This window comes from Macrobrachium nipponense, chromosome 1, assembly GCF_015104395.2.
Source record: "Macrobrachium nipponense isolate FS-2020 chromosome 1, ASM1510439v2, whole genome shotgun sequence".
Classification (NCBI taxonomy): domain Eukaryota; kingdom Metazoa; phylum Arthropoda; class Malacostraca; order Decapoda; family Palaemonidae; genus Macrobrachium; species Macrobrachium nipponense.
This window is the reverse complement of record NC_087200.1, coordinates 170,590,264-170,612,611: the sequence shown is the minus strand read 5'-3', so window position 1 is coordinate 170,612,611 and position 22,348 is coordinate 170,590,264. Positions and strand designations below refer to the sequence as shown.

The following is a 22,348-nucleotide window of genomic DNA, read 5'->3' as shown; positions in this document are numbered from 1 at the left end:
TACTCCACCCTGACTGTATCCTTCTGGTCATCTCTTCATCTAGGTCTCCTGTATTTTGGATCACTGACCCCAGATATTTAAAATGTATAACTTTTCAAAAGATTCACAAAAAAGATGCATATTCGTTGTGCTTTTATTTCATAAATATATGTAGCCATCAGTAGCCTGACATTGCTCAATCATGTCGATGTCAGTCCGAATCTGATTCCCGTTATGTGTCCAATTTTTTTTCTTCTACCTCCAGAATTGGCTTATATTAATAAATTACTATATTGTATATGTAGTATACAGTATAGTGTAGGTTAGGCTACTGTATTTGATTGTGTACAATATACAGTACGGACCCCAATTATGCAAGAATTTGGTTGATCTACAGCCTCGCAGAATTGATAATTTGCATATTTCAATACACATACCTTATGGGAATAATTCCATTAGGGCCAAGGCAAACGGCAACTTACCCGGTCAAACTTTTTTATACTACACATTTTCAATACTTTCTATGTACTATACTGTAGTTTTTTCTATGAAATTGTTCTTATGGATAAATAAAACATAAAAAACGTTTTAATAACTTTAAAAAATTTAAAATTACACACAGGATGGTGAAAACTCCCACAAGTAAACATTGCCACCACTGGGTGCAAGTGTTCTGTACGATACAGTCATTTCCTTTAAAAAAACCTTTTGGATGGAATTTCCTCTACCTATCCTCTGCCAAAAAAACCTTCAAACTCTTCTATTTCATCCTCCGTGAAGAGTTCTTCTGCTGAAGGAAGGCTTGTGAACCATTTGAGGTTTTGGGGACCGGCGGATCATGCGTCTTCACTCCCGTTTGGCCTAACAAACTTGGTTACGAGCACCTGTCTCAGTTTCTTTGTGCAGCACGTTCACTATGTAATTGTTTTCATATAACTCTCTCTCTCGCCATGTTCAGCAATGACAGATTTCAATCTTTCTCTCTCTAATGACGGATTTCAAGTTCTCGACTGCTGCCAAAATGGGAGTTGCTTCTCTCTCTCTCTCTCTCTCTCTCTCTCTCTCTCTCTCTCTCTCTCTCTCTCTCTCTCTCTCTCTCTCCAATGACGGATTTCAAGTTCTCGACTGCTGCCAAAATGGGAGTTGCTCCTCTCTCTCTCTCTCTCTCTCTCTCTCTCTCTCTCTCTCTCTCTCTCTCTCTCTCTCTCTCCAATGACGGATTTCAAGTTCTCGACTGCTGCCAAAATGGTAGTCTCTCTCTCTCTCTCTCTCTCTCTCTCTCTCTCTCTCTCTCTCTCTCTCTCTCTCTCTCTCAAATGATGGATTTCAAGTTCTCGACTGCTGCCAAAATGGGAGTTGCTCCTTCCTTCATCTTTAACTGAAGGGCAAGCTTTTTAGTTTCGAGAAAATAGGTCTTCCTCTTCAACTTCTAGGCAGATGCATACATGATGACGATGATGATCAGAATACACTTCGCAGATCTGAATAATAACTCTTGGCAATGATGATGATACCAATCATTCATACACACTGCACTATGATGTCGCAAATGAGTGACGTGGAGACTTCCATCTTACCTACTGGCTGAGCAGAAGCCTTCAGAATACGCTTCGCAGATCTGAATAATACCTATGGCGATGATAATGATACCAATAATTTACAAAACACTTTGCAGATCTGAATAATATGTATGACGATGGTGATGATACCAATCATTCATACACACTCTGCTGTGACGTCACAAATGCGTGAGGCAGAGCTTTCCGTCTTAGCTAATGGTTGAGCAGGGAATCTTTCTCTCGCATTCCCCTTGGAGGAATAAAAGATTTTTCCTCCAAGCATTCCCCCCACCCCTTCTCTCAAACACCAGTGAACAACCCCCCCCCCCCCCCCCCCCCCCACAAAAAAAAAATATTTGAAAAGACAATAGATTTGGTACGTTTTGCGGCGCGTGACTCGCAAACTTCGAATGACTTTGCAGATACAGAAAATCTATTTTTTAGAACTAGTGACAGCATAAAAGGGGAACTGCAAAATTCGAACACGCATAATTCGGGACCGGACTATACCATGATATCATCATCGTATACGCTAGGCTAACTTGTTAATGTTATTCAATTTCTCTTTGTACTGAATTATCATAAGCCAATATGCATTGAAACTAGAGAATTAGCTGAAATCAATAATTACTATGCCATATATGTGTAAAGTATACTGTGTAGTATAGGCTAGGCTACCCTTAAGTAAAGATGGTACTGATTACCCTAGCGTAGGCTAGGCTATATTCGAGATATGATTTTTCCAACAAACGATGAGATTTTGGAACCTAGTCCCATCATAAGTAGGAGAGTACCTGTATATCTAATTTTTTGTAATACAATATGAATGAATTTTTATTAATGCTGATAGGGAACAAGCAAACATGTATCCTTAATGACTGTCTAACTGAGGCTTCAGAAAATAGTTACTCTATGAATTATGTAAATAAATTTTCATTCCCACTCATAATACTACTCAGAATGGTGACTTGGGCCAATTATTCTGAAATGAATTTTCATCTAAATTTTCCTAATAATGCTGTCAAGATGATTATGCACAAGGGAACTAAGGCAGAATAAGCTTAAGGAATCATGGGAAAATATAACCATGACATCAGAAGCCAAACCAAATTGCAATATCAAAATGCAAGATGTTTTTAAAAACTGATGAAAAATCACAGCAGTGGGGGGCCCTTACCATGAAATTTTCATGTTTAAAGCCATCTGAACACATTTTCCTGATTAGCTCCCCAATAACTATTCAATGTGCATGATCATGCTGGTGAAAACTACAGTAAAAGGTTATTATTCTGTAAAAAGCATATAAAAGGTCAGGAAATAATTAAATGAATTCCATTTACCTAAAATTAGTGGACACTCATGGGATGAATAGGCTAGACTACATACAGTACAACTAATAAAACATGAATTGTCATTTCCCTTCTGCTTTCCCATGCCTCATCTGATTACCCAGGTTCCTGTCTTCCTGTCTTCTAAGCCCACTTCCAAGTACTACTACTACTTCTTTTTCAGCATAATGGACACACTGTATTTCTTGGTATCAAAGGCACCTAAATTATGACTAGTACAATTTTTGGAGTATCTAATTATACAACTGCAAATATCAAACACACTGAGTAGGTATTAATATTTGTTACTGCTACAACTTTTGTGCATCCAAGGTGAGTGTGATGTGGTTAACAATTTTGTTGCTGAACATATTTGTTCACTTTAAAATCAAAATTACTTCCTCTTCTCACATATTACGAGCCAAGCTGCAAGCCTAGTTGGAAAAAAGAATGCTATCTGACCAAGTGCCCCAATATAAAAAGCAGTCTAGTAGCACAGAAAAGTAAACTGAAAAGTTAAGAATACTTTTTGAAAGAGGAATATATAAAAATAAGATAAATCACTAATTCAAATAAATACGATAAATTACAAATAAAAAAAGACGAATAATAAATAAACTAATAAGACAACCAAGTTAACACATCATAAAAGTATTTGCAATACATTCTAACTTGCAAGGTTCCAATGAAAACAACTACAATATTAGAAAGATCATTCCACAATTAGGTTACAACAAATAAAACTTTTAGAAACCTGTGTGGTATTGAAAATCATGTAAGAAGAGGCGAGACTGTTAGAATCAACTGCCTACTTAGTACAGTCTAAAAAGATCTGAATGCAAAAGAGGATCACAACCACTGAGTATCTTCTACAGCAGGAATGGGAAGTTAGCCATAACAACAAGTTGTTGAAGTACTACAACTAGTTCAAATATATGTTCTGTTCTGTACAAAATTAATTTTATTTTCTTACTGAAGTACATGCTGCTTTTCCACCTACATGGAGTTTCAGTTGGTTAACTTATTTAATTTGGTGCCCTTGGCAGTCTACTTGGACTAAACACAAACACTCAACACAATTATTGAACACCCAAAACACTCAAAAAGTGTTAATACAAGATTCTACCATCCACTAAGGGTTTAAGGAAAGATAACTTTTGAACGTACCTATCATGTACAATGGTAGTTTTTGCACAGCATCTAACAGTGATGGAGAGCTCTTGAACTACATCACAACCTCGAACTAACTCCACACGCTTGTTGGAAGAAGCAGCTAATCTGTCCAGAAATGTTGATGACTGTGGAGGCATATACTGTGTCACCAAATCTAGATCACTGTTCTTCTGTAGTTCCTGTAAGGATGTCAAAATATTGAAATAACTTGCATTAAAATCATTCCCCAATCTCAGATGTTATTAAAATTTAACTTTTTTGCTCAAGTAAAAGATGGGGAATGTGCCAAAGTTATGTAGTTATGTACTACTTCATAAATTTAGTGCATTAAAGCTCATATATGAGGAAAAGCAATAAAATGAGGACAGAAAGATCAAAACAAAATCATGAATGTACTTTTAAAAGAATTGTTCTAAAAATTTTTTTTTATATCACAGTAAGAGTAGAATCTTTATCATCACCACAAGATAAAAAAATTATTATGAAAAAAGAAATTTTCTTCATTATGTATCACATTAGGGCGTTGATGACACTTATTCCTATAATTACAACAGGTTTATTTAATAGCTCTTATAAAATTTACCAAGATAACCAACCATTCATTCATTTTATCTAAATCCCATATTGTGCAAACCAAAAGATAACAAACCTGCTGTGACTGTTGCTGCTGTTGTGACACTTTTGGAGGCAGAGCTTTAATGTGTACGAGGTAAGTTCTGCTGCGGCACGCCAACAGACTAGGAGAAGTGAGGGTCACATTGGCCCCTTGACCAGATAAATCAAAGCAACGGTTCACATTCACTGGACCACATAGTATTTCTGCATTGTGACTCAAAAGAAACTCTTTGGTCACCACTGGGTTCTCAGGCAAGTCTTCTAGAAGGCACAGAAAAATAAACTGTATTCAAACTTGACCTTCTGAGATTCCACTGACATTTCTTTACCACAAATAGTAAATCTACACTTATATTTCAGTTGTTTAACAATTTTAAACATATCAGAATAAACTATAGGTATTCAACTTTAAAATGATAACTTTACATCATGAAAAATAAAATTACAATAAACAACAGAAGAAAAAAATTGCAATGCCCTTGTGGTCAGTCAGGGGGTAATTTAACAGAGTCATTTTGGCAACACCTTAAATCTAAAAGGATTAACAGTAACAGGCTAATGTTATTCCACTACACATTTAATCTTAAAATCAATTTAAACGTACCTAAGATATCATCTGGTATATTTGATGATGAGGATGAAGAAACATGATTGTGAGAAGTGGAAGAGCAACAAGCTGAGCTTGAGGTCGAGTCGTTACCTTGAGGAGCATTCTGGCGTCTGGGAGTAGTTAAATTCTGTCTTAATAACGTAACCTGAAAAGAACAGAGAAAGCATTCATATTTTGAAAGATAATCATGTTACTCAAATATAAATGCTATGAATATGAGAGAGAGAGAGAGAGAGAGAGAGAGAGAGAGAGAGAGAGAGAGAGAGAGAGCCTTGCAGACCTTACATCTTGTTCGGGTTGCCCCAGGTCCCTCAGTGTGAGGCACCTCTAATGTCTACCAGAGTTTTGCTAGTGCATTTTCCGGTATATTTTGCATCTTCCAATCTTGGATGGTCTGGGATGCAGCTTAGATATTTGTCGAGCTTATTCTTAAACACATCTACGCTCACTCCTGATATATTCCTCAGATGAGCTGGCAACGCATTGAATAGATGCTGCATTGTTGATGCTGGTGCACAGTGGATTAATGTCCTGTGTGCTTTCCTTATTTTTCCTGGCATAGTTTTGGGCACTATTAACCCTCTTACGCCGAATGGACGTACTATTAAACGTCGAGTCAAAATGTCTCCTGTATGCCGAATGGACGTATCATACGTCAACTCAAAAAAGTTTTTTTAAAAATTAGTGGAAAAATACTTATAGGCCTACCAGCCTAAAACTTTTGAATCACGTGCCTTGGGGGATGCTGGGAGTTCACGGATCAAGGTGTTGTTTTGTTTACAATCGCTATGCAGGCGCGCAAGCGCGAATCTCTTTCTTATCGCACTAAAAAGTATCAGTGACACATCTCAGAAATTATTTCGTCACTTTGACATAATTTTTGCACCATTTTAAATTATCCTTTACATGAAGTATTATATATGAAAATGTGCGCAATTTCATGTAAAATACAACAAAAAAATACTCATGATTGTAGCTTTTACCAGTTTAGAAATATTTTCATATAAATAACGATAAGTGCCAAAATTTCAACCTTCGGTCAACTTTGACTCTACCGAAATGGTCGAGAAACGCAAATGTAAGCTAAAACTCTTATATTATAGTAATATTCAATCATTTGCCTTCATTTTGCAACAAATTGGACGTCTCTAGCACAATATTTCGATTTATGGTGAATTTATGAAAAAACTTTTTCCTTACGTTCGCGCGGTAACTCTTCCGATAAATTTTTTTCGTGCGATTGTCCTAATGTTTGCACCATTTTAAATTTGCCGTTACATAAAGTTTTATATATGGAAATGTGCACAATTTCATGCACAATACAACTAAAACACCCCATGGTTGTAGCTTTATCAGTTTTGAAATATTTTCATATAAATAACGTTAAGTGCAAAAATTTCACTTTTGGTCAACTTTGACTCTACCGAAATGGTCGAAAAACGCAATTGTAAGCGAAAACTCTTATATTCTAGTAATATTCAATCATTTAACTTCATTTTGTAACGACTTGGAAGTCTCTAGCACAATATTTCGATTTATGGTGAATTTATGAAAAAAAAAAAAAAACATTTTCCTTACGTCCGCACGGTAACTCTTCCGAAAAAATCAGAATTTTTTTTGTGCGATTGTCGAAATGTTTGCACCAATTAAAATTAGCTGTTACATAATGTTTAAGATATGAAAATGTGCGCAATTTCATGTAGAATACAACTAAAAATGATTGAAGGTTGTAGCTTTTCTCTTTTTTTGAAATATTTGCATATAAATCACAATAAATAGAAAAAAAAAACCACGTTCAGTCAAATTTGACTCTACTGAAATAGTTGAAAAACGCAATTGTAAGCTAAAACTCTTACGGCCTAGTAATATTCAGTCATTTATCTTCATTTTGAAACAAATTTGAAGTCTCTAGAACAATATTGTGATTTATGGTAAATTTGTGAAAAATATATTTAACTTCCCTCCGCGCGCCAATTCGCGGCCGCAAGTCTCCGAAATGCGTACATCGCATTACCCTAATATTTGCTCCTTTTCATATTAGCCTTTTTATAGAGTTTTATATATCAAAATGTGCGCAAATTCATGATGAATACAATAAAAAATAATTGAAGGTTGTAGCTTTTCTCATCTTCGAAATATGAGTATATAAAAAAAAAAATATATATAAAAATTTCGACATTCGGTCAACTTTAACTCGCCCGAAATGGTCGAAATCTGCAATTCTAATCTAAAACTCTTACAGTATCGTAATATTCAATCATTTGTCTTCATTTTGAAACAAATTGGAAGTCTCTAGAACAATATTTAGATTTACAGTGAATTTTTGAGAAAAAATTTTTTTTTTACGTCCGCACGTTACGAATTCGTACATCATTTTGTGATAATATTTTTCCAGTGTTGCTTTTATTGTTTTAAAATGTATTATATATCAAAATGATTAGAATTTAGTGTACAATACAACGAAAAAAAATTAACTCGTTAGCTTTGACCGTTTTTTGCACAGCGTGTTTTGAATACAATTATGTATGAATTTTTTTTTCGCTACCATATATCGCATTATTTACATATGATAATGATATTATTTTTCATTTCTGATGGTTGCATACTAAACTTCAGGCAATGACAAAAAAAGGAACCAAAAATGAACTCTTAATCTTCAAAACTAAGCGCGCTGTGATTTTTTGAAAAAATTATTTTTTCCGCTTCCGCGCTCACTCCAAACCGGCCCCGGTATACGGGAGGGGTTTTGATTTTTAGGGCTTCGGCGTAAGAGGGTTAATCTACCACTGCTTGCTCTTTGATATTTTTAGCTCCATGATGTTTTCGGCAATTTTAAAAATTGTAGTCTTTCCCAGTAGTCAAGATCCTTAACTTCTATTCTTGCTGTAAAGGACCTTTGTACAATCTCCATTTTTGTGCAATATCCTTTTGATAGTGTGGGTACCATATAGTGGAATATTCAAGTGGACTACGAACATACGTTTTATAAAGCATAATCATGTGTTCAGCTTTTCTTCTTTTGAAGTGCCGTAACAACATTCCCATTTTTGCTATACATTTTGCCAATAGAATTGCTATTTGATTATTGCATAACATGTTCCTATTCAACATCACACCAAGGTCTTTAACTGCTTCCTTATTTGTGATTGTCTCATTACTAGGTCCCCTATATGCATATAGCTTTCCTTCTCTTTCTCCATAATTTATTGATTCAAATTTATCAGAGTTAAATACCATCCTATTTACCTCTGCCCATTCATAAACTTTGTTAAGGTCTCTTTGTAGCATGTTCCTATCTTCACAAGTAATTTCTCTACTTATTCTTGTGTCATCAGCGAAACTACTCACTACCGATTCCTTAACATTACTGTCTATGTCTGCAATCATAATAACAAACAGCAATGCAGCTAGCACCGTACCTTGTGGCACACTGGATATTACCTTAGCTTCTTCCGATTTCTCATCATTTCCAATAACTATCTGTTTCTGTTGTGTAAAAATTCTTTTAACCATCTTCCTACTTTGTCCACTATATTATGTTTTCTAATTTTCTTCACTAATATAGTATGATCTACCTTGTCAAAAGCTTTTGCAAAGTCTAGATAAACCACACCTGTTTCTTTTCCGCTTTTCATATTTTTGTATATGTTCTCACGGTGGACTAACAGTTGGGTTTGTGTACTTTTTCCGGGTACAAAACCATGTTGTCCTATATTAAACAAATTATTTTTATTAAATGTTTTATAATATTATTCTTCATTACCCTTTCATACACTTTCATAATATGTGGTGTTAGACTCACAGGCCTATAATTACTTGCCTCTAGTCTTGCCTGTATCTACACTTTGCCTTAATAATATTGCAAGGGGCTTTGCGATAGAATGAACTACTTTCTTTAACAAAATAGCAGGGACACCATCAGGCCCAGCTGCTGCTCCATTTTTAATTTCATTAATAGCCTGCACTATATCGGCTTCATTATTATCTATGTCTGATAAATATTCACTATTTTCATCAATTATTTCTGTATCATTATCTTCATTATCAATTCTAGGGGTAAATTCTCTCTTATATCTATCTGCCAATATGTTGCATATTTCCTTTTTTTTCATTCGTTAATCTCCCTTCAATTCTTAGAAGGTATATTTCTATTCTTTTATTAATCTTTATTGCATACGAGTACAATAGTTTGGGGTTTTGCTTGATATTTACTAGGGTTTTTCCTTCCAAGTTCCATTTTTCATTTTCTTTTGATTATATAATCTTCTGTTCTGCATTTTAGTTCCATCACTTTCCAAGCATTTTTTTTTCTTTTGCAAGACCTTTTTTCCACTTTCTGATTTTCTGGAACAAGATCCTTCTGTCTCTTGGTATGCATGACTCGTGTGTACTTTTCTTCTTCGGCATATATTTATTCACTATTTTCTCTAATATTTTATATAATATCTCCGTATTTACCTGTATATCTTCACTTACAAAAATGTTATCCCAAATCTTTGTTTAATTCTTCATTTATTTCTGACCATTTTATATTTATATTGTAGAAATTGTATTTTCCATATCCTTCCCACTTTTTCATCTCTTGCTTATCTCAGTTTTCACTTGCTTTGGAATGGACTGTTAATTCTATGACATGGTCTGAAATATGATATTGTTAAACTACAATAAAGTTTTGTACATACTTACCTGGCAGATATATACTTAGCTATAGTCTCCGACGTTCCCGACAGAATTTCAAATCTCGCGGCACACGCGACAGGTAGGTCAGGTGGTCTACCTTACCCGCCGCTGGGTGGCGGATGTACGAACCACTCCCGTAAGCTTGTCAGATTTTTCTCTTCCACCTGTCTCCTGAGGGGAGGCTGGGTGGGCCATTAATCGTATATATCTGCCAGGTAAGTATGTACAAAACTTTATTGTAGTTTAACAATATCATTTTTGTACATGAACTTCCCTGACAGATATATACTTAGCTGATTGGCACCCTTGGTGGAGGGTAAGAGACAGCTCAATAATACAGGTAAGACGGGAAACAACTAATGTTGTAGGATATAAAAACCTTGGTTCTCACCTTTTCAGGATGAAGACTTCATAGATACTATCTCTGAGTCTGCATTGCCTGGAGAGCTACAGCTAGGACGTGACCTGATGCTGAAAGACTCTCGGATCTACCACTGGGATATGTGATCCCCTATTGTGGTAGAATCCAAGTCGGATGCTGTTAGAGGGACCTTGTCCGCTTACCTAACAGATCCTTACCACTACCTCTGCAAGGAGCCAAAACCCACCAGACCACCTAACCAAAATACAAAGGTTTAATATTACGGACAAAAAGAGGTGCCTCCTGCAGCCTCTTTCAGACAACCAAAAAACAACAATATAAAATATAGGGTAACATATAAACAATTTACACAGGATAAGTTTCAGCTCCCTGCCCCAGCACCGAATCCGCCGATACGAAAGGACCCAAGGCGAAGCATTTATCATATGTGATTTTTACATCACGTAGGTAGTGGTTTGCGAAAACCGATTGGCATCTCCAAAAAGTCGCCTCCATCAAGTTCCGCACAGACATATTTTTTCTGAATGCAAGCGAAGTTGCGATGGCTCTCACCTCGTGAGCTTTCACTTTTAGTAGTCTAAAATGATCTTCCTTACAGGCAACATGTGCCTCTGTAATAAGACTTCTCAGAAAAAAGGAAAGAGCATTCTTCGACATGGGCCGAGTGGGGTCCTTTACGGAGCACCAAAGCACATCTTGATTAGCCTTAAGTTGTTCCTTCCTCTTAAGGAAATACTTCATAATTCTCATAGGGCAAAGAGTTCTTTCAGGCTCTTCCCTTACTAGAAAAGATAAACTACGAACTTCAAAGCTCCTGGGCCAAGGGCGTGATGGGTTTTTCATTCTTTGCCAGGAAACTTGGAAGAAATGAACACACCATAGAATCTTCCTTAAACCCTACATTGCCCTCAATAGCTTGGAGCTCACTCACTCTCTTAGCTGTAGCTAGGGCCAAAAGGAAGATAGCCTTCTTCGTCAAATCCTTGAAAGAGGCTAAGCCAGGAGGTTCGAATCTAGACGATCCAAGGAATTGTAGGACTACGTCTAGATTCCAGTTCGGTACTACATGAGGACGCTTAATGGTTTCAAATGATCTAATAAGATCATGCAGGTCCTTATCATCGGATATATTTAAGCCTCTATGCCGAAATACCGCCGCTAACATACTGCGGTATCCCTTAATAGTTGACACAACCAGATGACATTCTTCTTTGAGGAAAATAAGGAAATCCGCAATTTGGGTCACAGAGGTACTGGAAGAGGAAATGTTCTTCCTCTTGCACCAACGTCTGAAGACATCCCACTTTGACTGGTATACACGCAAGGTGGAAGGTCTCCTCGCTCTTGCGATTGCTTTAGCAGCTGTTGCTGAAAAGCCTTTCGCTCTGACCAAACTTTGGACAGTCTGAAACCAGTCAGACTGAGAGCGAGGAGATTTTTGTGGTACCTGTCGAAGTGGGGTTGTCTGAGTAGATCGCTCCTTAGCGGGAGCGATCTTGGAAGGTCCACCAACCATTCCAGTACCTCTGTGAACCATTCTTGGGCCGGCCAAAAGGGAGCGATTAAGGTCATTCTCGTTGAATCGGACTCTACGAACTTCTTGATGGTTAGCCCCAGGATCTTGAAGGGGGAAACGCGTAGACGTCGAGTCCGTTCCAGTCTAGAAGAAGAGCATCTATTGCTACTGCCTCTGGATCCGATATCGGAGAGCAGTAAGGATCCAGCCTCTTGTTCTTTGACGTGGCAAAGAGGTCTATGTGTGGCCTGCCCCATAACTTCCACAGGCTCTGGCATACATCCAGATGAAGGGTCCACTCTGTGGGAAGGACCTGATCTTTCCTGCTGAGGAGATCTGCTCTTACATTCCTTTTTCTCCCTGCACGAACCTGGTGAGAAGCTTGATTCCTCTTTCTTCTGCCCACAGAAGAAGGTCTCTTGCTGTCTCGTACAGGGAGAAGGAATGGCGTTCCCCCACCCCCTGTTTTCCTGATGGTATGCCAGAGCTGTAGTGTTGTCCGCGTTGACCTGCACTACCGATCTTCTGACTTTGGGCTCGAAAGCCTTCAGAGCCAACCACACAGCCATCAACTCCTTTCTGTTGATGTGCCAGGCTACCTGGTCCCCCACCCAGGCACCTGACACTTCGCTGGTTCCCAGAGTTGCACCCCACCCCATGTCCGACGCGTCGGAGAACAACACCAGGTTGGGGGTCTGTGATTGAAGAGACAGTCCCTTCGCAAAGAGGTTGGGATCTGTCCACCATAAGAGATGTTTCTTGATGTCCTGGGATAACGACAGGGAGAACGTCAAATCCTGAGAACGACGACTCCAATTCCGATGAAGAAAGAATTGGAGTGGTCTCAGGTGCAACCTTCCTAGGGAAACGAATTGCTCCAGAGAGGAGAGCGTCCCCAGCAGACTCATCCACTCCTCACTGTGCATACTTCTTTCCCTAAGAAGGTTGTTACTCTCTCGAATCCTCGGGCTATCCTTTCCTGCAAGGGAAAAGCCCGAAAACTCAGAGAGTTCATCTGTATCCCGAGATACACACACTCTTGCTCGGGAATTAGTGATGACTTCTTGAAATTGACGAGAAGTCCCAAAGCCTTCGTCAATTCTAAAGTTACTTGTAAGTCCTTCAAACAACGATCTTCTGAATTGGCCCTTATTAGCCAATCGTCGAGGTACATGGATATCCTCACTTTCAAATGAAGCCATTGAGCCACATTCCTCAAAATCCCTGTGAACACTTGAGGGGCCGTCGAGAGGCCGAAACACAGAGCCCTGAACTGAACAATTTTCCCCCCCACCATGAATCTGAGAAACTTCCTCGAGGAAGGATGGATCGGTACGTGGAAGTAAGCGTCCTGTAAATCCAAGGAAACCATCCAGTCCCCTGGACGAAGTGCTGCCAGCACTGATGAAGGCGTTTCCATCGTGAACTTCTTCTTTTCTACGAAGAAATTCAGGGCGCTTACATCCAACACCGGTCTCCATCCCCCCTGAGGACTTCGGAACTAGGAAAAGGCGGTTGTAGAAGCCCGATGAATGATGGTCTGTCACTAGTTCGATAGCCCCCTTCTCCAGCATCTGATCTACTGCTAGATGGAGAGCTTGATTCATGATGGGGTCTCTGTACCTGGCCGTCAGTTCCCTTGGGATGGTCGTCAAGGGAGGTCTTTCGACGAAAGGGATGAGGTAACCTCTCCTCAAAATAGAAAGGGTCCAAGGATCCGCCCCTTTTTGGGCCCAGACTTCTGCAAACTCTAAGAGTCTGGCGCCCACCGTTGATTGAAGGACTTGCAAGTTATTTGGGGGCTTTTAACAGACTTGGCAAAAGTCTTACCCCTTCTTGAAGGTCTACGACCTCTAAACGTAGAGGTTCTTGATGAAGATGCCCCTCGAAAGGGTTCTCGAACACTTGCCTTTTCCTTCTTAGCCTTGGTAGGGAAGGAAGGGCGAGGTTTTCTTGCCGACTGTGCCAAAAGGTCCTGGGTGGCTTTGGCCGAAAGTGACCTCGAAATGTCCTGCACTCGATGTTTCGGGAACAACTGAGTAGACAGAGGAGCAAACAGCAAAGAAGACCTCTGAGCATGGGAGACCGACTTCGTTAAGAAGGAACAATAAACCGACCTCTTCTTCACGATCCCGGCCCCATAAAGGGAGGCGATTTCACTCGCTCCGTCTCTTACCGACTTGTCCATACAAGACAAAACACACATAAGATCTTCTGGCGAAATTGACTCTGGCACTTCAATTTTCTTGGCTAGGACTCCCAACGACCAATCAAGGAAGTTAAATACTTCTAGCACTCTAAACATACCTTTGAGCAAATGATCCAATTCATTCATTGCCCAAGTCGTCTTAGCAGAGTTAAGGGCAGTTCTCCTTGTCGAATCTACCAGTGCCGAAAAATCCGAATCAGCCGAAGACGGTAGACCCAATCCTAAGGGCTCTCCTGTTTCGTACCAGAAACCAGCGCGTCCTGATAACTTCGAAGGAGGAAAAGCGAACATCGTTTTCCCCGCTTCTTCTTTGGAAGCCATCCAGGAACCAAAACTCCTCAGTGCCTTCTTCATAGAAAGAGTTGGCTTCATCCTCACACAAGAAGAACTCTTCGCTGTCTTCGCCGTTGAAAAAAGTGAGTGAGGAGAAGGAGGAGCCGTAGGCGTAAGGGAATCCCCAAAAACTTGTAAAAGTAGCTCTGTAAGCTTCTTGTAAGAAGAGACAGCAGCAGAAGTGTTCGGTTCCTCATCCGAACCTTCTAGGACGTCTTGTCGAGGCGAGTGCGGAAGATCCTTAGGTGACGAAGGGATCCTAGCAGGAGTTGAGCGAGAGGTTGGAGAACGTCCTCTCTTAGAAGAGTTCACATCCACTGGAGAACAATGAGAAGATCTGGGAAGTCTACGATGAGACTCCCTCTTCGAGGTATACTGAATCTCAGCCGAAGGAGAGGTAGGGCTCCTACTCCGAGAATCCTCGGAAACATCCACAGGGCGCTTACGAGGAGGCGAGCGCCTACTATACTCTATGCGCCTATCCTGAGGCGAGCGGCTGCCAGGAGAAGAGCGCCTATCGAGAGCAGAGCGCTTGCGCGGCTCTCCATACCTGTCCAGTTGCGTACGATCAACGGAAGTCCGACTGGAAGGCGAAATGCGCCTACTAGGAGAATGCTGCTTGCGAGACTCTTGACGTCTAACAAGAGGGTAACATTCAGGAGAAGGGCGCTTCAAAACTAACGAGCGCCTACTTGGAGAAGGGTGCTTCCGGGATTCCTGGTGCCTACCAAGAGACAAACGGTCAGGAGAAGTGCGCCTAGAAGCGGTAGAGCGCCTACACGGAGAAGGGCGCTTGAAAGACTCTTGTTGTCTGCCCCTAGGAGAATAATCAGGAGTATGACGCCTTAAAAGAGACGAGCGCCTACTAGGAGATCTATGTGCAGTAGGCTCTTGGCGCCTACCTTGCGGGGAGCGGCTAACAGTAGGCCGTCTATCATGCACACGACTCCTACCAGACTCTAGATGCCTGTCAGGAGAGAAGTCACGATCCGACACTCGAGGAGAGTGACATCTGGAAGAAGAACGCCTACTTGTATAAGGGCGCCTTCTAGAATCTTGAGCTGCTGAGGAGAAGTTTCACGCGAGGGAGTTGAAGAAATCGCGTGATGAGCAGGTGCAGTGCGCTTACCGGAAGCGGGAATCCAATCTGGAGAAAAAACTTCTTTCTCCATAGAGCGTCCTACCGATGTTTGGCGTCTTGAAATCGAAAGAGAGCCAGGCGAGCGAGGGCGCTCACTCGAGCGAGGGCGCTCACGCGAGCCCCCACCTTCATACGAAACCTCACCACCATAAGAAGGAGAACGATCCTCTGAAGAGCGGCGCCTAGATCTCTTGATCGGAAGAGAAACGTCCTTCTTCCTACGTGATCTAACTGCTAGAGAGTCTGCTAGCGCCGTGATCTGAGCTTGAAGTCCCGCGAGTACTCTCGTAGGAGAATCTTCTTGTTCTTCCTCGGAAGCAGGCGCCGAGCGCGGAGCGCGAGAAGAAGAACGATCACAGGATTTCTTGGGTTTCTTCGCCTCCACCGACGATTCTTCCGGGAAAAACTCCGGACTAGAAGCCAAAGGACTGCAGGGAGCCTTCCAAGCTCTCTTCAACGGGCGCAACGCATCCGGGGAGTTCCAACCTCTCTTCGGAGAGGGAGACGACGAAGAGGAGAAGCATTGGCGTAGGAGCTCCTTCTTGTAGCGATCCGAGGCAGCCTGGGAGCGTACTTCAGGATCTGCCGAGGGGACGCCTGACCGGTGGGGGCTCTCCCTAGCCCTCCTGCGGCTTTCGACTTTCCTACTCCACTGGAACTGGGAGTCTGGAAGAGGTCTAGGCCTAGAGGCACTAAGGAGCCGGTCAGACGCACCCTCCACAACACTGGGGACACTGCACTGATCACTAACACTCTCCTTACCTTACCTTCCAACTGACGAATCTTCTGATCCATAGAACGATTCTTGGCTTTCAGAGCTGCCGCCTCCGAAGGCGAATCTTCGGCTTCGGTGCGGGAGCCGGGGCTGCAACTTGGGAAGAAGGTTCTAATTCTACGTTAGTACTATTAGGATCCACATCCAACTCACTCATTCTAGATCTGCTAGAACTTCTAGAGGAAGCCTTACACACTCTATCACGTTCAACTTCCTAACATAAGAAGAGAGAGCCTTATATTCTTCTTCATTCAATCCCTTACATTCATTACAAGGGTTAGCAAAAGCAAAAGCACATTCATTCCCCCTGCATTTCATGCAAACCGTGTGGGGGTCTACCGAAGCTTTCGGCAACCTCACCTTACATCCTTCCTTCACGCAAACCCTAAACAAAACCGAAGTTTTAACTACCGATTCTAGATCAGACATCGTTAAAGAAAATCAAACTCAAAATCAAACCGGTCCACAATCAGCGTATGCCAAGCCAAACAAAGCGAATACGTCACCAAAATAAGTCCAAATTAACTCCAGGCAAGCGAGAATCGAAAAACTATCGAGAGGAACCGACAACAGTTGTTATCGTTCCCGCGACAGAGAAAAATCTGACAAGCTTACGGGAGTGGTTCGTACATCCGCCACCCAGCGGCGGGTAAGGTAGACCACCTGACCTACCTGTCGCGTGTGCCGCGAGATTTGAAATTCTGTCGGGAACGTCGGAGACTATAGCTAAGTATATATCTGTCAGGGAAGTTCATGTACAAAAACTCGCATTATAAATGATTTCTTTACAATAATTCACCTCGTTCACAAATACTAGGTCTTAAGTATTTTCCTTTCTTGTTGGCAGGTGATTTATTTGTTGAATGTTGTATTCTAGTAGCATATCTAATAGCTTTTTGAATTGCCTCTTATCTTCTGCATTACTATTACTCTCTTTTTTATACTATGTATAAATACAACCACAATCTCCTATTTGTTCTTTACAATCTACAAAAGGAAAGTTAAAGTCTCCGGAGAGGAAAATAGTCCAGTTCTTGTGATTTCTACATATATCATCCAATTTTTCTATTATTGTGTCAAACTCTTTAGTATTAGGGGGTCTATATTTACTATGTTCATTAATTTTTCAGATTCAAATTCTACAGCTCTTAGTTCACATTCTGAGTTACTGTATTTCTCATATTTTTCCTTGTTTTATGTCTTTCCCATATATTGCGGTTCCCCCTTGATTCCTATTTTTTTCTATCTGATCTATAAGTTTGGAACCCTTTTAGTTGATCATCATTACCAGTCTCTTGGGAATACCAGGTTTCACTTACATTCATTATATCTATTTTCTTTTCAATTTGGGTTAGTTCTTCTAAGAACTCTAATTTTCTTTTTGAGTTACTCTTAACTAAACCCTGTGCATTCATCACTATGATGGTTTGCGTGTTATATCCTTAATCTAATATGCGTAATAATAAGGATTTTCCCATGTCTCTTTCCTGTTCTGGTATGTTGTTCTTTTCTTCATTTCTAGAAATTCTGACATTAAAAAATCCAACTTTTCCAATATATTTGATCTTCCTTCATCATAATTATTCATTTTGTGTATGAATCGGCAATTTTCTCCGTATCTGCACCATCCCCTAGCATAATATATACAGTACTTGTCTCTTGAGCTGTATCTTGGAGCTGATGCTTGCAAATTCTTTGCTGACACTCCATAGCGTGGTGATGGCTTGTTTTCTCCTTCACCTCATCTTCTTGTTCCTCTCTTTATTTGTTTCTTTACTATTTTGGATTTTATTATTTAATTGAGAGAGAGAGAGAGAGAGAGAGAGAGAGAGAGAGAGAGAATTTCTGCTCTCACACAACTGGTAAAAATGCTGTTCTAATGAGGGAAAGAAAACAAGGAGCAAAAGAAATGGGAAAGACTGGGAGCTGAGGAGAGTTGTTGCAACAACTCTCCTGCCTTGTCCGCAAGCAAGTCAATATAAAAGCATTCCTATACGACATGTCAATAGAAAGCGCTGAAGCTAGAGTAATATTTAGCTTGGAAAGAACCTTAGATACTATAAACATTGTAGACTTGAAAGAGAAACAGCAATAGTATGAGATCTGCCAATAGCCAAAGAAAAAGCATGCAAAAAACAAACACAAGCACTGCGACGAAGAAAGGAGGAATAGGCTAGCAGACGAGAATTTAGAATAACCAAAACATGAGAGGTCAGTTAAACCGTTGACTGAATCAACATAATATCGGAATATGTAAAACTCTCTACAGACCTATTATCATCTAAATAAAACTGCCTATACCTATAGTATTACTATTAATCCTATGCATGCCATCACCTCAAACTAGGTGCTGATGATGGCAGACTGCACATACAGAGCAAACATTAGTTTACCACGTTAAACAAGATTTAGATTGTGCAAAGGGCGAAGTAGGTATTGGAGAGCACAGAACCCCATCGTCCCAAGAACCGACCCGGTTCCCTGGTAGCTGACACTTCCCAAAGGCACACTATCGCAGGCCAGTCCAAGCTTGGGCTACGTACAGATGAGGGCACCAATACCTTACTTCTAACTTAACCATTAAACGCCAAAGTGATATTTTAAAAATCGTCTCCCATATGCCGGCGGCATTCACGAATGAGCGCCAAAGCGGAAAAAATGTGTTTTTTTTTAAATCACAGCACGTTTAGTTTTCAAGATTAAGTTCATTTTTGGCTCCTTTTTTTGTCATTGCCTGAAGTTTAGTATGCAACCATCAGAAATGAAAAAAATATCATTATCATATTTAAATATTGGGATATATGACAGCGCAAAAAAAAATTTCATATATAATTGTATACAAATCATGCTGTGAGTAAAATGGTTAAAGCTAACGAGTTAATTTTTGTTGTTGTATTGTACACTAAATTGCAATCATTTTGGTATACAATACATTGTAAAAGGATCAAGGCAACACAGATAAAATATTATCACAAAATGATGCATGAATTTGTAACGCACGGACGTAAAAAAAAGCCGTTTTCAAAAATTCACCATACATCGATAAAAAAAAGCCGTTTTCAAAAATTCACCACATATCAAAACATAGTGCTAGAGACTTCCTGTTTGTTGCAAAATGAAGGTAATTGATTGAATATTACTAGACTGTAAGTGTTGTAGCTTACAATTGCAGTTTTCGACCATTTCGGTCGAGTTACAGTTGACCGAAGGACGAATTTTTTCTATTTATCGTTATTTATATGAAAATATTTCAAAACTGAAAAAAGCTACAACAATAGGTTGTTTTTTGTTGTATTCAAGAAATTGCGCACATTTTCATATATAAAACTTCATGTAACGGCTAATTTAAAATGGTGCTAACATTTCGACAATCGGACAAAAAACTGTTATGATTTTTTCGGATGAGTTGCCGCGCGGACGTAAGGAAATTTTTTATTTTTTTCATAAATTCACCATAAATCGATATATTGTGCTAGAGACTTCCAATTTGTTGCAAAATAAAGGTAAATGATTGAATATTACTAGAATGTAATAGTTTTAGCTTACAATCACGTTTTTTTACCATTTCGGTAGAGTCAAAGTTGACCAAAGGTTGAAATTTTGGCAATTATCGTTATTTATATGAAAATATTTCAAAACTGATAAAAGCTACAACGATGGGTTGTTTTTAGTTGTATTCTACATGAAATTGCGCACATTTTCTTATATATAAAACTTTATGTAACGGCTAATTTAAAATGGTGCAAACATTACGACAATCGGAGGAAAAAATTTATGATTTTTTTCGGAAGTGTTACAGCGCGGACGTAAGGAAAATGTTTTTTTATATATATATAAATTCACCATAAATCAAAATATTGGGCTAGAGACTTCAATTTGTTGCAAAATAAAGGTAAATGATTGAATATTACTAGTATATAAGTTTTAGCTTACAATTGCGTTTTTTTTTACCATTTCGGTAGAGTCAAAGTTGACCGAAGGTTGAAATTTTGGCACTTATCATTATTTATATGAAAATATTTCAAAACTAATAAAAGCTACAACCATGAGTTGTTTTTTGTTGTACAGTGGGGCCTCGCTTAGTCGAGGATCAGCAATCATGGATTCAATTAATCACGGGTTTTTCCTTGGACCACTTCTCAGTCTATATTGCTGGTATGAATCGCAGCAGCAGCATCGCGGGCTTGTCCGTGGTAGGCTAAGCCTCGTCCGGTTCCGATAACCAGCAAATGCATGAACAGATTCACATTATGATATTAACTGACAATAAAGGTAATAAAACCATTCTCACATTATATATTATTGGCATATCTTCATAATATATACCCTATTCATGGAATAATTCCACATCATTGACATCAACTATTAGTTGAGCGGCCAGCAGAAATGTAAACATTGAGTTATACTTCACAGCACCTTTGTCATTCTTAACCTTTTAGAAATGTTAATAGTAGTAGTGTAATTACAATAGTAATAACATTTAGGAAAACTTTAATTTTCAATTCGAACTTCATTATTGTTTTGGTATAACGTAATCAACTTCTCTGAACACTGCAGTCATACAAACGATAATTGTCATAGATTATCGTATTGTTGTTTGCGATCGGCGACGAAGCGTAAACGTAATAAAACCATTTTCACCTAATATATTATTGCCATATATTCATAATAAAACGCATATCTTATATAATATTGGCATATCTTCATAATAAAAAGCCTCTACAAGGAATAATTCCTTGGGGAATGCATTTTTCAAAAGACAAAAATACACTTTACATGTTTACAGTATGCAATGATTACTTTTATTTTGATGTGTTACATTAATATTACAGTATGATACTCTAAGCAGTACAGTAACTATTTTTTTATAATAAATTCACGGAAAAAATACATATGACCACCGTGACGTCACCAAACCTACAGTCTCGTTTGTACATACTATTTTTACACAATGTGATAGTGGTTACACCGTTCTACAAACTACCAATGTATTTTTACGTAAGTATCCTCTAAAACTCTGTCATAAATCACTACTTACTTTTTTGTAGAGCCCAAATACTACGTATATCCCGGAAAATTAACGAAATCACAAATTTTATCACAGAGCATGATTTACTAATTACTGTGTTTTCTTCTTCTTTTCATGACTAAATACATTTCTAGGATAAACTCATTTACAAATTTTCAAATACTATGAATGTAAATAGCAAAATATCTCTCTCTCTCTCTCTCTCTCTCTCTCTCTCTCTCTCTCCTCTATAAAATATAATATTGATCTATTATTATCGTTATAAAAGAACAAGATGGTCCCCGACATTTGTAGGTACATGTGTTGCCATATTTTTATTCTTTCTGTGATTTACAACTGTGCTTCAATACAACTTTTATAGTTGACTCAATGATTATCACATATTATAACAGTATACAAGAGAATATCTTATCACTATCCATGTTTCATGTCTTATCACCATAAAAATATTTAAAATACAAATTTCATTATGTTATTCTCGAGCTAAGCTAGTAACAGTACTCTCGTCCTAAGCTGCTCTCTCAAGCTATTCAACAGTTACTCTCGTCCTAAGCTGCTCTCTCTCTCTCTCTCTCTCTCTCTCTCTCTCTCTCTCTCTCTCTCTCTCTCTCTCTCTCTCTCTCTCTCTCTCAATGAAATATGAATTACTGTATCATAATATCATAAACTATTATGTATAAAGTTAAAAATAAAAATAATTCCATTAATAAATTAGTTTCTTTTAGCAACTAAATTGTTTTCCAAAATAATTTTTGGTAATAAACATCCATCAGCTGATTCTAAACGTAAACAAAATACAAAAATAGATTTTTATTGCTGTATTTTGCTGTTTATACATTAATATTATAGTTGGGTGCTGTACTCTTTACAGTATATCATGTTTTTTTATCATAAATATGTTCATTCACAAAATAGATATACTATTACTTTTAGTTTGGTGCAGCAGCCAAATCATGAAAATAGAAAGGAATTGTTAGGTAATATACTTTTGTTTGCTGAGCTGATGAAAGGGAAATTGA

At 38.8% G+C, this 22,348-nt stretch overlaps 1 protein-coding gene across 7 annotated transcripts in view; it reads right to left on the bottom strand.

Moving 5' to 3' along the window:
* Positions 1-22,348, bottom strand: part of LOC135219822 (baculoviral IAP repeat-containing protein 6-like) — a gene marked incomplete at its 3' end in the record, with an annotated part of 560,877 nt that overhangs the window by 356,888 nt on the left and 181,641 nt on the right. For all 7 annotated transcript variants that reach the window (XM_064256914.1, XM_064256918.1, XM_064256921.1 and 4 more), the window contains 3 exon segments: positions 4,034-4,218; positions 4,689-4,915; positions 5,259-5,409. In XM_064256914.1, the coding sequence (XP_064112984.1) occupies positions 4,034-4,218; positions 4,689-4,915; positions 5,259-5,409 (563 nt within the window).